General features: G+C 38.1%; 1 protein-coding gene across 5 annotated transcripts in view; it reads right to left on the bottom strand.

Moving 5' to 3' along the window:
- The window catches only part of ADAM22 (ADAM metallopeptidase domain 22), a 131240-nt gene that overhangs the window by 33100 nt on the left and 82874 nt on the right, over positions 1-15266 (bottom strand). For all 5 annotated transcript variants that reach the window (XM_058817595.1, XM_058817603.1, XM_058817612.1 and 2 more), the window contains exons 8-19: positions 14718-14789; positions 13549-13715; positions 11549-11633; positions 11051-11141; positions 9158-9209; positions 7138-7237; positions 4358-4429; positions 3826-3918; positions 1347-1427; positions 1073-1123; positions 736-799; positions 109-214 (exon numbers count right to left, since the gene is read on the bottom strand). In XM_058817595.1, coding sequence (XP_058673578.1) covers positions 109-214; positions 736-799; positions 1073-1123; positions 1347-1427; positions 3826-3918; positions 4358-4429; positions 7138-7237; positions 9158-9209; positions 11051-11141; positions 11549-11633; positions 13549-13715; positions 14718-14789 — 1034 coding nt within the window. The remainder of the gene's footprint in view (positions 1-108; positions 215-735; positions 800-1072; positions 1124-1346; positions 1428-3825; positions 3919-4357; positions 4430-7137; positions 7238-9157; positions 9210-11050; positions 11142-11548; positions 11634-13548; positions 13716-14717; positions 14790-15266) is intronic.

Genomic DNA, 15266 nt, shown 5'->3' with positions numbered 1-15266 from the left:
CAAAAATCTGATCCGTAGAGAGGCTTTTTGAGTCTCCTCATGCCAGCTAAAGAACTGGATCAGGGGTACAAACCTCATTCAATTAGCTTTCTAAATGGATCAACTTACTGTTTATTGCACTGTACCCAAGAGTCCTTGTCTCTTCCACAGTTTCCTTTCTCAGTCCCCTCAATATTCAGCTTCTCATAGCAGTACCTGTCAGCTGCCGTCACTTCTAAAAACAGAAACAAATCTCTTCTAAGATGATGACTTTGAAAAGCCATGTCCTGAGAAATGGGGATACACAATCAAAGCAAGCAGAGCTTCCCAGTTTGTGAACTGACACACCATGATCTGCAGCTGGCCCATGAAACTCTGCACAGTGCTCTTCTTGATTAAAAGTTTTATGATGCTACCAGAGGACTTTTGTTAAAAATTTTTCAGATTGATGAGAATTTATTCATGAAAAATGTCCCCACTGAAATAAACTAATGAACATGAGTACAGGCTTCCTAGATGGTTATTAATGAGAACTAAAGTTTCAGTTTTCAGTCACCAGTAAGTTAACCAACACTAGAGAAAGAGCTGGAAACAAGGATGGAAAGACAAAAGGACAGGGGAAAGAAAGGGAGAGACATAGTGTTCTAGATGTTTTCAATGGTTCTCAGTATGTCCCTTCCATAATTTTTCTTAGCTAAGATAGTCTTTCAAGTCACATGCATGACAACCAACTTAGAAACAGAAACATTCACTTACTTTCACCCCAGATATATTTACATTGCCGGTCCCTGGTTTTACATCTTCCTCCAAAGCAAATACCCTAGAAAGAAAGAAAAAATATAGAGAAAATATTTCAAATTACTTGATTTTCTAAAATATGTATTTCTATAATGCCAAGATTAGTCACACACTTTATATTGGGGCAAAGAATATGTGATTCTATCTTCTTTTCATTAAAAACATGACTAGAATCTAAAAGTCATCAATCTTAGCAGAACTGTCCCAGGTGACTTCCAAAGATCCTAAAACAAAATCCATAAAAAGCAATCTACAACAGCAGAAAGAATGTAAAACAAACTGAAGTCCTAATTACCTGTCTGTTATCACACGAATATCCATCCATTTTATGGATATTAGGAGAACACTACAGAAAGAGAAAATAAGTAATAGATCATAGATCAGACAAGCATGAAAGCAAAGTATACAACAAAATTAATATGAAAAACCATTTCAGTATAATTCTGTTTTTTTAAACATCAACAGATTAAACACAATTTTTATGCACCATACTATACAAAACATTCATAGTGATTTTGAGATTACAGGTGGGGCTTTTTTGTTTCATTAATAGAAGACACAAAAATCACCTGGCTGGAATTTCCTGTGCAGTTCTCTGCAATATCACAATCATTCACTGCTTCTCGACACAAAACTCCTTTAGGTTCAAACTGGGGGAAAAAAGCACAGAAAATGAGTGTCTTGGTTTCTCCATACCTTGCCTTAAATGCAATGCTTCCTTACAGTTTTATCTAAAATAAAAAATGGAAAATAGTCACGTGCTGACTGAAGTGGGAAGAGTCTCCTTTCCCTGGTGTGTATGCTGCACCACTCAAGCCATTTACGGGTGCAAGTGGTGCCACTCTCTGAGGCACCCCCTCCCAAGGGCACAGATTGTGGGGCTGAGCAGGAGAGGTCTCTCCTGGGACAGAGGAGCCCTGGGGGTGTCCAAACCAATACTGCAGTGGCTGGCAGCATCACTCATTTTTCCACTTTTCTCCAATGAAGTATTTTTCCCAAAGCAGCTGGGGGAGAGGCTGATGGAATCTGCTCTCTAGAGGAACCCCTTTGGAAGTTCTCTCCCAAATCTAAATACCCTAAACCAGGTCACTGTGTCTTTTTGTGACTATATTGCTTTTCTGTAAAGAACAGAAGAAGTCATCCTGATCTTCTCTCTAGGGATGAAGAACACTGCAGACCTCTACATACAAACACTTCGGTTATTTTAATCCCCCACTGTTGTTGCAGAACAAGAACTATTAATAAATGTACTGAATTCTGTACAGTTTGACACTTTTCTAAGGGACTGGATATTTAACAATGAAAAGTGTACCAGTGACCTAATATAGACATTTTGGCTAAAGAATTATGTGCTAAGTCTCAGGACCTGGAAAAGAAGGAAGACATCTCATTTAGGCAATTGTTAGTGCTTCTGGTATGGACATATTACAGAATCCTTATTTTTACCTCAGAGTTTTCTTAAGACTTTGATACACAGTTCATTTTGCAGGCTCGTGGGTTTTTTTTTTTTTGGTTTTTTTTTTTTTTTTTTGAGATCTGCATGCACACACATTTTTCAGGGGACATCTGTTATCTCCAAGCTGGTGTGAACAGCACAAGATTCTGGGATGTATAATCACCATGTATTGCTTGCAACCCCTCCTTCCCTCCTGCTTTCAGGCAGGATATTACAGGGGAAGGTAACCCCAAGTTTCGGAGCTATTATATAGTCTTTTGAGTTGTCCTGATAAACACAGTAGTAAAATTCTACTTTTCTGTTCATTCACTCACCCTTGCCACTCTGAAGGGAGATAAACCTTCTCTCTTTTGCAAAAAAATAAGGCAGGTATACAAAAGCTTTGTTTTGTTCTGATAGTCTTTAATATGGTGCCTATGTGACTTGGATTCTTGAGCAAAATTCACCCACACTGGCAATCTGCTGATTTTTTTTTATTATTATTACATTTAAAAAGGGAATGTGCTTAGGGAAATGTGATCTGTTCCAGCATAATATGTGCTTTTTCTTTTTATAACATTAGGATGAGCACAAAGTCAAGAATGTGATCCGCAGTTATTATTAATGATCCTCCTAAGGGAATGAAACCCTCAAATGTGCAGAGACAAAGATAAAAATACCACACATAGTACACCACAGTTTTAACTACATTAATACTAATTATCTTTATTACTAAATTAATACAAACAACCATTTGAAGTCACATTTAACAGGGCTCCCTTACAGCCACGATCTGGTTAAACCTCCTTTTACTATTTACTGATGTATCAAGAAGAACAACTTAGAGTTTACACCGGGCTTGATTCCCTTTACTCAATGGGATTTCAGTCAGTCCAAACATAAGGCAGACCAAACTGAAACTGAATTCAGGTGTCTTTTAGGCAAATCCTTCTGAGTAATTCTGCTGGTTGTGCTTTTGTGTTTTTACTCCATCCTTCCCTCAGACACTCTGTGGTATGATTTTCCCATTCAGTTTCATGGGGCAAACCCAGAGCAACACATATGGCATTGGGAGTGTCACCTGGATAAGGATGCGCATGTTCACGGAGTGACAGAATGGCTGAGGTTGTGAGGGACCTTAAAGATCATCTAGCTCCAGCACCACTGCCCCTAGGCAGGAACACCTTCCACTTGCTCAAAGACCCATCCAACCTGGCCTCAGGGATGGGGCACCCACAGCTTCTCTATAGGCAACTTGTTCCAGTGCCTCACCACCCTCCCAGTGAAAAAACAAGGACATCTAACAAAACCTTTATGGTTCATTTATCCCTTAAGTGAGTATGTCTAATCTAATAAGATCTCATAGAACTTCAACCTGATTCAAAATTGTCTGAAACTGGAAGGATTCAATTTACTTCTGCATTTGATGACTGTCCCTGCCCCAAAAGCTTAAAAGACAGAGTACAGCCTCAGAAAAACCAGATTTCAGCCAGTTTTAAAAGGTAAGCTTTCAAAAGAGTAATCACAAGGTCTGCAAGGGAAAATACATGTGCTGTATTGCCTGCATCCACCAGGATGCATTCCCAGCAGGCTGTGAGGGTCACTGTCCTTACCCGGCACTTGCGGCAGCAGAGCCCGTTGCTGCACTGGGAGCCCGCGGTCAGGGTGCAAGTATTGCAGCACTCTCCTCCTTCACTGGCACACTCCTGGGAACACACACACACAGAACAGAATACATGGAGAGGACATGAAGCCCAAGCTCTTAATGCTCCTCATCTTAGCATGCTATCTGAATGGATTTTCATTCATTCATTCTTTCAGGTACCTAGAGGCAGAAAAAGGCATGTATTTGTGGAGCATGAAACTGATGCTTGTGTGCAAGATAGAAAATAATTTTTCTAACTTCATATTGCCATTCAATACTAACATCTTAGCACTGAAGAGTGTTTCCATCTAGGAAAATGCTTTCTTTCATGCCTTTGAAGGCTTGATTCTGCACAGCCAGCTATTACTATGAATCCTTGGGCATATGAATCCTTGGACCTTCACCGTGCTTGTCTTCCTCCACTTATCATTCACAGCAGCAATGTGCAGTACCAACTCTCAGACAAATCTTGTTGCTAATTTAAAGTATGTTGCACTTACCGCTATTGTCCCACAGTCACATTCCTCTCCATCTTCCACAAATCCATTGCCACATTCTGGAGGATCCAGAAGCTGCATGGAAATTCAGAAATCAAAGGGCATGTCTCTTTTATAGGAATCACTGTCATATTTGCTCTGTGCAACATGGTTTTTAAGCTAGCACTTTAAATGGATTAACTGAAATAGTTTCCATGAATCAGGGAGACACAGAGTGACACAACACAAGTAAAGCATACAGAGAATGAACACTCCTGAAAATCGATACAGCAATGCTGCCAAGTCACATGGTATCTTCTGTGCATAGGTGTCACTCAACAGTAAATTCAATTTGAGCAGAAGTTACAATAAAAAACAAAAGATATGACAATATAGGGGGAAAAAAATAAGGATATGACAATTTCATTATCTTCATAACAGTTGCAATTGCTGTTGTTCTGGAGTTCAAGTGACAAGGGCTGAAAGGGTAAAGCCTCCACTGTAAATTCAGAAGTAGTAGCCATAAAAAGTAGTCCTTTTATGTGGCTCAGAAATGCTTGGGAAGGAGAGATGCTTGGTTTCTTTGTCAGTTTTTGTTGCAGTTGGATTTTTCTTTCCATTTTCCTCTACCACAGTCGGGAACTTTTCCCAGTTTTCTGTAAGTATGTATTACACACAAGCAGATGTGCACAGGGAGTATTCCTGATGAGGCTTTCTCCCTTTCAGCCTTCCCAGTGGACTGTAACTTAAAAGATCAAAATCTTTATATTTGTATGCCATAACCTCTTCTAAGGGACACCGATATTCTGTTCTTTCCAGTTTAATTTTTTCTGTCTTCCTAAAACCTTTAAAGGTAGTTCTTCTAAAACAAAATATTTTTTTCCTTTGGACATAAGAAACCATAATAGTAGCTTTTATTACATAAATGAGAAGGCATTTAAGTGTGTCACCAGACTAAAATTTTGCAGCTCAGCCCTCGAGTTCTCCAATTAAACTGGGACCATTCCAAAAATCACTCTGCTTCTGAGCCATCTGCACAAGCACAGCATCGTACATGGTGTAGAGCATTTCTCACTGGCTGCTGCCTTTCTGTCTGGAGCCCACAGGATGGAGCATCACCCCACCAACTTCACTGTGCCACCAACCACAGCCTGGCACAGGCTGATGTGTTATTATTACATGCCCTATTGAAATGGAAATTTGACTGCAGCATGAAATGCATATGTAGAAGGTAACATAAAATGTATGCAAGCTTTTAGAATTATTAAAGAGTTGTTAAAACTGCTTGTTTCCTATGTATTTTTCCAGACAGCTTAACTTCTTCAATATGTCTCAGTGTGCTGCACAACCGAGACAAAGAGACAGCAGTGACAGAGAATTCTGCCTTGAAATATTGGGCCAATTTGCTGCAGTGCATAGGGACAGCTAAAAATGAAACTGAAGGAAAAAAACCCAAACATTAAAAGCAAATTGGATAACCTTTCCCCAAAGTCATATCATTCATCCATTCATTTGAAAAGAGCATATGTTCAACCTGCTCCAGCAGCCATTGATGTAATTTTTGGGATTATAGCTGATCTAAGAGCGGAGCACTGCCAAACACTGCACCTTGTCACATTAGCTTTCCTTTATCTCATAATGCTTGAAAAACAAAAACAAGTTTGTGTCTAACCACCCTTGCTAGGAAACACATCTTTGACAGCATTGTTAATTAGACAGACATCCATTGACAAAACCTTTAAACCAACTCAAACCACAATGCATAAAAGGAGCTAAATTACCCTGGCTCCACATCTAACTCACATTTCTGCATGCCATCCAAAAAAACCCAAACCTAAAGTGCTGCCAAACTAAATTGAAAGGAGAGTAATTGGGGTTTTTTCCAACTGACAGATGTGTAAATGAACACAATCACTAAAATAAAACCAAGATAAACAATACACTCAGCAAGTAAATACATCCACCAGTATTTCTCCACCTTTAATGGGATGGAAAAAAGCAAACTTCTAAAACTCAGGTACACTTTAAATAAGAAATTTTATATCTTATTAATGAATTACAGTGTTTTCTCTCCACTTTTAATAATATACTCTTTCATCAAAAGAGACTTTTAAGAGATAAGCAGGCTCAGCTTGTCCAGGTTTGATGTTTTTCTTTCTTTAAGTTTTATGGAAATTCTGTGGTTGTCAGAAGATGTGATTTTTCTCACGTTCACGAGAAGGAACATGCTTTACTCCTGAATTGAACTTTCTTCTCTTTTACATCTGTGACCACTTCAGTTACCAGATAAGTCTTTTTTCCACATTGGACTGTCTTTCTGCCTTAACCTCTTTTCCTTTGCTTGTTGAAAGACAGCCATTAAATACAGGTTAACATTAATTATATATAGAAAAGAGTCAAAATAATTATCCTGCTTGCTTTACATTTTAATACCTGCTTCAGTAAATGGAGTAGTAATATAGTGGAACACTGCTGCAAATCCTGCATTGCAGACCTGTTGTAAATACAAAATTGTATTGCATTCATAATATTCAGAATAAATTGTATGAGGGATAATTCTTGATCAGAGGCTGTTGGTACTCTACTGGACATGAAACCACTTTATTAGAAATTTATTTAAAAGTAATTTCTAAACTACTCTGAACTAAAATAATCTACTTACACCCATATGTTACCAGAATAGAGAGAACCAGAACTATCAAAACTAAAGGGTATTTTTCCAACATTATAATTTTCATTCTTCTTGATTTCATCAAAATTAGCAATGGAATAGAAATAATATTAAACATTAATGTAATGCTTACTTTGGTTGGTTTATTGAAAAGGCAGGCTCCACCTCCATTGTTTAAAAATTCATGATACTCTTCAATATCACACTCGGAGAACTTGCTTGGAAGATAGTACCTAACAAAATAAGGTAGAAGGATTACTTTCTCTCGTGCTTTTTACACTGTAATTTCTTTTTTTGAAACAGAAGAAATATAATGTTATACTTCAGAAAGAGAATGAAAACAATGCTGTTCAGAATCAGAGTGACTATCTGCTTCTAAGTCTATCTGACTATTCTATTTCTTTCTATTTGAAAATCCTTCCAGTAAATAATAAGGAAATTTCAACAATAACACAACGCTCATGGAATGTGAGAAGTCTAGAATATTTCACTAAGTTTTTAGGTGTCAAACAGCACAAATCTGATTCCAGCATGTAGTTCACACAAGCGTGACTTGTTCCACTAACAGGCCTGACCTCAGAAATACGTTTATTTCCTCCCATACAAACTGCAGGAGTAAAAGACAGCTTATAGTTTGTTTTTCTCTAGGAGGAAATGGTTCCCCTGGCTCACAGAATTTTTTATATAATAGAGTTATGCCATTTTAAACATGCTTCTAGCAAACACCACCTAACATTTCAGCTTCCCTCTGTGTCATGTGTCCCACTCAGTAAATTTCAATTGAGTACAGAGTGCCCCCGAGGCCCTGTGCCCCACCTAAAAACAATGTGATGCACAGAATCTTTGCATGGATCATTTTCACAGGGAAATGACTTTTCCCAAGGCAACTGCAGTGATCTTTACATTCAGGTCCATAGTCATGAAAGTACTTATGCTTCAAGGAGATTTTGGAGTCTCAAGGGCTTTCCTCTTCTATCAGCTCAGCACTGGATATAAAAATATTAGCCAAAGTGCTATCCTGCACTGCTGGGAGAGATACCTTCCAGAACATAACTGGCTTTTTTCCATCTCTGATGCTCATGAATTTGGTGTAAACACTACAGAGGCTGTGGATTTCACTGAAGTTCAGCAATAAGCTAGGTCAATACAAGGCTTTTTCATGTACCAAATTATGTGAAAGGTTTGAATTTCAGATAAAGAATTTAAAGGTCCTAACATGGGAATTTATAACTTTTATAAGAACCAAAAAACACCTCTCAGGCTGGCTTTTTAATTTCCCAAAAATCAGAAAAATCCTACCAGATGTGTTTTCAAGTATTCTAAGGTGAAAAGGGCACACATTCACACTTTTAAAGAGGCTTGAATGAGACATACTTCTTTGCTCAAAATTTTTCTGACCACAAAACTATTGTGAAAATTTGTGGATCCATTTGGAATTAATTACAATCTGAGCCCTGTCTATATCTCAAACTAGAATACAATGTAATTCATATCTAAAACTAGACTAAAATGCAATTCATATGCATGATAAAAGACAGGCCTGTAATAAAAAGTGTTAGTGTCTGAATACACTTCAGAAAGCATCAAATTTCATCCACCAGCAAAAATTTGCTGATTCACCAGTCATTATGTTCAAATCTCCCCAGTGACACTACACATGGGTATGAACATACTCAGCCTCCAATGGGGGCAATTTTTCTAACAATATCACACAAACTGTGAGATAAAAAATGATAGAGATAGATAAAAGATTCCAACAAAAACACTGAAAATGAGGCATGCCTCAGAAATTTGATTACAGGATTTCAAGAATTAGGGTATGTTATTGTTTCTACAACTCAATAGCAATCTTGCATGAGAAAATAAGCTATGCCTGCTTCTGCTTCTCTGCAATGACCTGACTTGGCTGTTGAACCTTGTGCTTTCCAAGTTAAATCAGCATTCGCCAAAAACTCTCACATGCCCTTCTCATGAACTCACTTATTCCCACATTTCTTTGAAGGTGTCTCTGTATGGGATGTACTTAATACTTTACTTTCTGAAAACTGAGTCGTCAAAAATATTCTGATGAACCACAAAAGAGAAAACTTTTCACACCTTTCCTTTATGCCACTGTATGAAAAACATGACTTTTCTCCAGCGAAATGTCTTACCCCATATCTCCCATTATGCATCCAGACCACATGTCCTCACACTTACATTCACCTGACAAAAACAAAAGATAAAATAAAAAGTTACATCTAAAGTCTTGTGAGTCCAAAGTAATACAATTCTTATCCTAAAAAGCTCACTGTACTCAATTCCATTTCATATTTCCAGACAAGTTGGAAAGAATAATTTGCTGGTTTATTGCACACCTTAGTTTAAGTGTATCAGTGCACCTTGCCCAATTTTTTTTAAAACTCTACATGATTCTGTGCAATCCTGAGCTTTGAAAATATGTCCTGATTTTCTTTCCTTCTCTGAAAGGAAATATGAAAGGAAACTGCAGTGTTAGCCCTCTGCACTTGCAAATCATGAGTCAGCTTTCTCATCTCCTGTGGGATGATACTCATTTCCAAAATTTTCAGAATTATTAAAAAAGAATAATTTTACTTTTCTAATTCTTTTTTTTTTTTAAGTTCTCTTCTTTGACTATTGTAATGTGATTTTGAAAATCTTTCCTTGGAAAATCCCAAACAATATTTCAGACCAAAAAAAAGCATGGAATGATCAATGAACACAAGGTAGTACAGCAGGAACTATCAGCTTTTTCCTCTGCTCTCCCTCCCTTCCCTGCCTGCCTCCCTTCCCCATGAAACTCCCTTCTGCCCTGCCAGCTGGGATCACTTTGCTCTGGTCTCAATCCTCCTCTCTCAAAGCTGTCTTGCTTTAATCTCAGTAGAAATGTTTTCCACTTGCACGTTCCATAATTTCTTTTACTGTACACATGAACATCAGTTGTTTATTGCTTCCACTTTAGAAGTACAATTAGAGAGGAAACAAAGCTCTGTCTAACAAATGCACTCTCCTCTCTCCCTACCAAAAGTGTCCTGCCCTTCTCAGCCATAAAGAAAGGCAGTCACCACTATTATAATTTTCAATTTTATCCTGCCCCTACTTCCACTCAAAAATCTGTGGCTGAAAAAGAATAATGAACATGCCTGTAGGATAGAGCATCAGTTCTACATTTCTGAGTATTTTTTAAAATGGTATTGCATAATTTGCACAAAATCCCTTTAAATGTAGCTGTCTCTCTGCATTATATATTGTCTTTACAATGCCTGAAAAAAAAATCCACTAATCAATAGAGTAATTTATATTTTTAAATGTAGGCCACATAAGCACACACAATCCAGTAAGTCCACACTCCAGTTAATTATCTAAAGTGTTTTATAACTGTATTTTTATTTTAATCATATCAGGCTGGGACTTCATATAACATGGAAGCAGGAAGGCAAGCTGCTTGTTGTGGGCACAATGGTGGAGATCAAAGCATTGCAGGTAAACAGGGATAACTAGGGAGCTGAATTCCAAGGTTACAGCAGAGAAATAGTAGCAGTAGGGTAGCAAATACTGGATATTTGGGTAATCTACAGGAGAAACAGGGGATTTGGGTAATCTATAAGAGGAAATCAACCAAGGAAAACAGGTAATAAGTTGAATTGTTTGAACTGTTCTATATAACAGTACTGAGGAGGCTCCTCATTATACCCTGATCTAATAATGTATATTCCCACCCTTGTGTCATAAGATGGCAGCCATTTGGTCTGTGGGTGGGACACCAGTCTCCCTGAAATGAATGGGAGTGGCAGGCACCTTTATGGTCTATTTTGGATAAAATGGGGACACCACTGCTATCAGGAATTACAAGCAGGGGTATACTAGAGCATTCAAGTAAAGAAAAGTTAGTATGTCAGACCCTTCTCATGTTACTGCAAGAAATAAAAATATTTCAATATTGTGAGAAATGGAAGGAAAAAGTATATATCAGAAAGACACTGATAGGATCCTCCACTTGTTAAGATTTTTCTCTTGCGACAGAGTGAAAATGCAAATAAAATTACCACTTAGAAGTTTTCTTCTGTCTGAGAAAATGCCAATATTTTGGGCCAAGGTCTGCGCCAGGGTAACTGCCATTAAGTCTGGCTTTCCAAACTGAAAGAAACAAGCAATGTGGGGAAAGTAATCAGTAACACATAGGTATCTCTGATTCAAGTGAAGCTTTTTTCATATCAGGGCAAAAAATTGCAAAATCAGATACACAGCCTTAGAATTCTTACTGCAGGGTAGCTAGATGAAAATTAAACACTGGCTTATAGACAAGCTAAGTAAGAGAAAGTCTGTTTCTCTCTTGGCACTGTGGCTAGAAATATGAATGACAGGATATTGCAGAATTTGCTTAAAAGTGTATTTGAAGTGTATTTATTCACTCATCACTCTTCATTTAAGTGTCCCTTCTAGCAAAAAAAAGCAAAATATTTTTTGAGGAACATGTCTGCACTAATAAATTCCCGGCAGAAAAATTTCCACCACTCTTTGCTCAAACCAGTATGCCCACCTACCTCATTCACACCTCCGCCTTTAAGCAAGGAGCAGATTCCACCAGTGTGGGCTACACCACTTCGACTGCTCTGAAATCGACTCCCCCTTTGACAAAAACAAAAAGAAAAAGAAGTTTACCCTGCTCAGTCCACGAGTTTTGCACCTGCCTGTTCTAGTATCCCCCTTGTGATTTCCAAATGGCATTTGCAAATGCTGGATGCCACCACTACACTGCAAATTATGCAAAAACTAATGGGAAAACAAGATAACCACTCACAAACCTCACATGACAGGTTATCTCCAGAAAACTTATACCATCTTCCCTCCTCCTTTTCAGAATACCTAATATAGGAAGAAGAGGACTATTTTGCCAAACCACCTGGATCTGCCCAACCTCTTGTTCCTTGGCATTCTACTGCAGTGAGTGCTTTCTGCTGGCACGTGCTTCAGGCAGAGTTCAGGAGAGGCCACCATGCCCCCAGTGCACGGGACTAGTGAAATGACATGTCTCTGACTGGGCAGTGCTGATGTGGTAAAACTCAAGGGGAGAGGCATTAGCAGAAGATGCAGAGGAAGGTGAAAACTCCCTGGAACTACAGCCAATCTCATCCAAGGAGCAGATACACTCTGAGCCTAAATCTAATCACCTCTTTGGTGCTGACCACATCAGCAGGAATGACCGCCAGTTACTGGAGACAAAATTTACTCTGCTCCACCTGAGAGTACTGATCATCCGGCAAATTGTTTCTCTCAGGTGAGAGGAGAAAACTATCAAGAAGGGTCACAGTGGGCTAACTGTGGAAGCTCATTTGTAATCACTGTACCATCACACAGCTATCCCCACCTCCCAGCTTAGCTGTGTTTCACTCACAGACACAATTGCAGAAACTGCTGTTTCTAAACAAATCTATGAATGCAATACCACAATAACCACTGGTGGTGGTGCTATGGATAGCACTGGAATTAGCATACTAGTGGTAGCCAGAGTCCCAACCACAGGCCAAATCAGGCTTTCTTTTGTCCTAGTCAATACACAAACATTCACAAGAACCAGACTTCCCCCTCAAAGACTTTACAATGTCACCAGAGAAATTACGAAAAGGATATGAGAAAACCTGATTCCCTTTTAAGAGATGAAGATCTGAGACAGAGAAACCAAAATCTGCAAGCACCATTTTGCAGATCTTACTAGCTTTCTTCAAGGCAGAAACAATTGGCACTAATTAGGTACATGCAAAAACTCTGAGGGTGGATACCAGGCTTGGGTATCCTGGAACCCTACTGAAGTCATGTGAAGTGAGGTGTTTAGGTTAGGTTTATTCTTACAGGCTCCTAAAACAGTCAGCAGAGAGAAAAAAGGACTCCAACAGAGATATTCATCTGGCATGTGTGTGTGGATCAAAAACCTCAGCCACATATCTCTCCTGTATTTTTGCACATATATTTTATTATATCAATCTTATTTTCAAAACAATTAAGATACTTTGAGAAAATAACATTCTTCTCAATTTAGTATTCTTATAGCTCAAATGTCTTGGGAGAACAAACTGTTTTGAGGATCTGAAACACTTCAGTAATCCTGCAGCATGCAGGTCATTCAACAAAGTAAAACATGCCATAGTGCACTTCAGCAGAAAACCTCATTGGTTCCAAAACCAACGTTCTGCCTTTAAATAATCCGTGCTCTACTGCTGAAGAAGTCAACCTTTGAGGTGGAACCATGCATGACTCTTCAGATAGCTGCACTTGTAGAGTAGGTGGTTGCACAGAATAACAAAGGATTACAGTGCATGCAGCTCAGGCTTAGTATGTTAAAACGAAAATAAGAGTCAAGCCTCTGGTTGCACTGGCAGGCAGTTTGTGAATTAATTTTTCTCCCACCTCCCCATCTGAAACTTTATTTTCTGAATTATTTTGGATTACACACACAACAGGAAGGAGATGCATCAGCCATTTGTGAGAAGCAACCCCCAAGGAAAGAAAAAACCCCAGTAATATAACATCACACAAGGTTACGTACGAAAAAAGGTGAACTGCGTCACTTTTCTCTCTGATAAAATCCCTCCTATATTTCATAAACTCACGTAGAGTCACCAAGGGGTTTTCAGATATGGTGAACTTGTTATCAGTAGCCCAGGTTTCCATGGCAACCAATACTATCCTGGTGTTAAGTTGTTCTTTATATATCTAGTACATTAACAGAATGAACAAATATATTTGTCAAATAGAACAAAGATGAGATTTACCCCTTTTTTAACAGCTTTTTTACATAACTAAATATTTAGCTTATTCTAGCACATTTTGCATTCTTGTAGGTGATTTTATTTCCCTCAAAATCAACAAACATATAAATCAGGTAAAACCAACATTTTTGGCTTAATTTTTTAATCCATTCTCTTAGGCTTCTCTTAGCCTACATAGGCAGAGGTACATACAAGAAAAATGTGATTTTTGAAAAATTAGTACATTCGAAATAGTTCAAAGATTTGAATGTAATGGGTCTTTTATAACAGCCAGCTCATCCCATGACACACAAGGGCCCTCTTATGCAGAATAATGATCTATAAAGCCATAATTTTTCTCAGTTATATATGTCTATAGGAGTATTTCAACTCCTGCTGGCTGAATCACAAAAAAAGGGACATACTTTCAATGCTGCATTAACACTCCACACCAAATACTTTCAAGCATTTTCTTCTTCTAGGAATACTTTTCTTTTTCTAATACTTTGCTGTGGTGAGGTGCAAGAGCCAGCAGCTTCTCTGATTTATCATATAAAGATAATCCACATAGTTCACCTGTATGTCCCTATTCTGACTCATTTATTCAAGTGCACTTCTGGAGAAATTTTAATGCATTAGAATTTCAGATTGTCTTTTGGGTTTAAATTTGTCAAAACAGGGATCCTGCACTAGAAATTGTCATATCTAAGGTGCTCTTTACAACTCAGACTCAAGGGACCAATCCAGCAGGATATTTAAATGTTTAAAGCCACAAAATAAAACCCCTCTGATGCTTTATGTTGCACAAAGCCTCTAGAGGTGAATGATTGTGGTTCTAGATGAAAATTTGCAATCTTCACATACATTATTATTGTTACACCATGAATTGAAAACTCCTGCATGTATCATCAGGAGAATCTTATACTCATCTCACACATAAAAGCACATATAGCTGAGTGATACTTACCAGATCAGCCATGTTCACAACTGATTTAGCATAACTGTTGGTATGGCCGACTGACAAGCGGTGCTTTTTACACTGTGAAAAAACACAGACAGTAACAGGATCAGATTCAGAAAAACAAGGTCCATTTCCAAACCACCATAAAGTAAAAAGCAATTATATCAACAATAAAGCCCTTGCACAAGGTTTTGTCTCTTGTGCTGAGTGTAATGTTCACAACCAATAGTAAGAAATTGCTCAGAAATGCACATTACTGATATACTTTACAACAGCTGTTGTGTAATTTCTTCTTTAGAAAGTATCCTAGAATCTTTATTGGAAAATGATATAAGAACAGTAACATTCTGTTACTCTCTTCATTATCACTATTGTTGCCCATTTTAAAATTAATCACAAATGCCATTGAAGAAATTAGGAACAAAAATTTCCATAGCTGAGACTCCTTAAGGTATGTTATCCCAGAAGTGCCTGCATCTGTGTTTTAATCTATCAGACTCCCTTTTGTTGCAGTTTTCTCTCTTAAGGTGTTTTCTTGTTTTCCTCTTGTATAGT

Source organism: Ammospiza caudacuta, chromosome 1 (assembly GCF_027887145.1).
Source record: "Ammospiza caudacuta isolate bAmmCau1 chromosome 1, bAmmCau1.pri, whole genome shotgun sequence".
NCBI classification, from domain to species: domain Eukaryota; kingdom Metazoa; phylum Chordata; class Aves; order Passeriformes; family Passerellidae; genus Ammospiza; species Ammospiza caudacuta.
The sequence above is the reverse complement of the archived record's forward strand: the minus strand, read 5'-3'. Positions and strand labels throughout refer to the sequence as shown.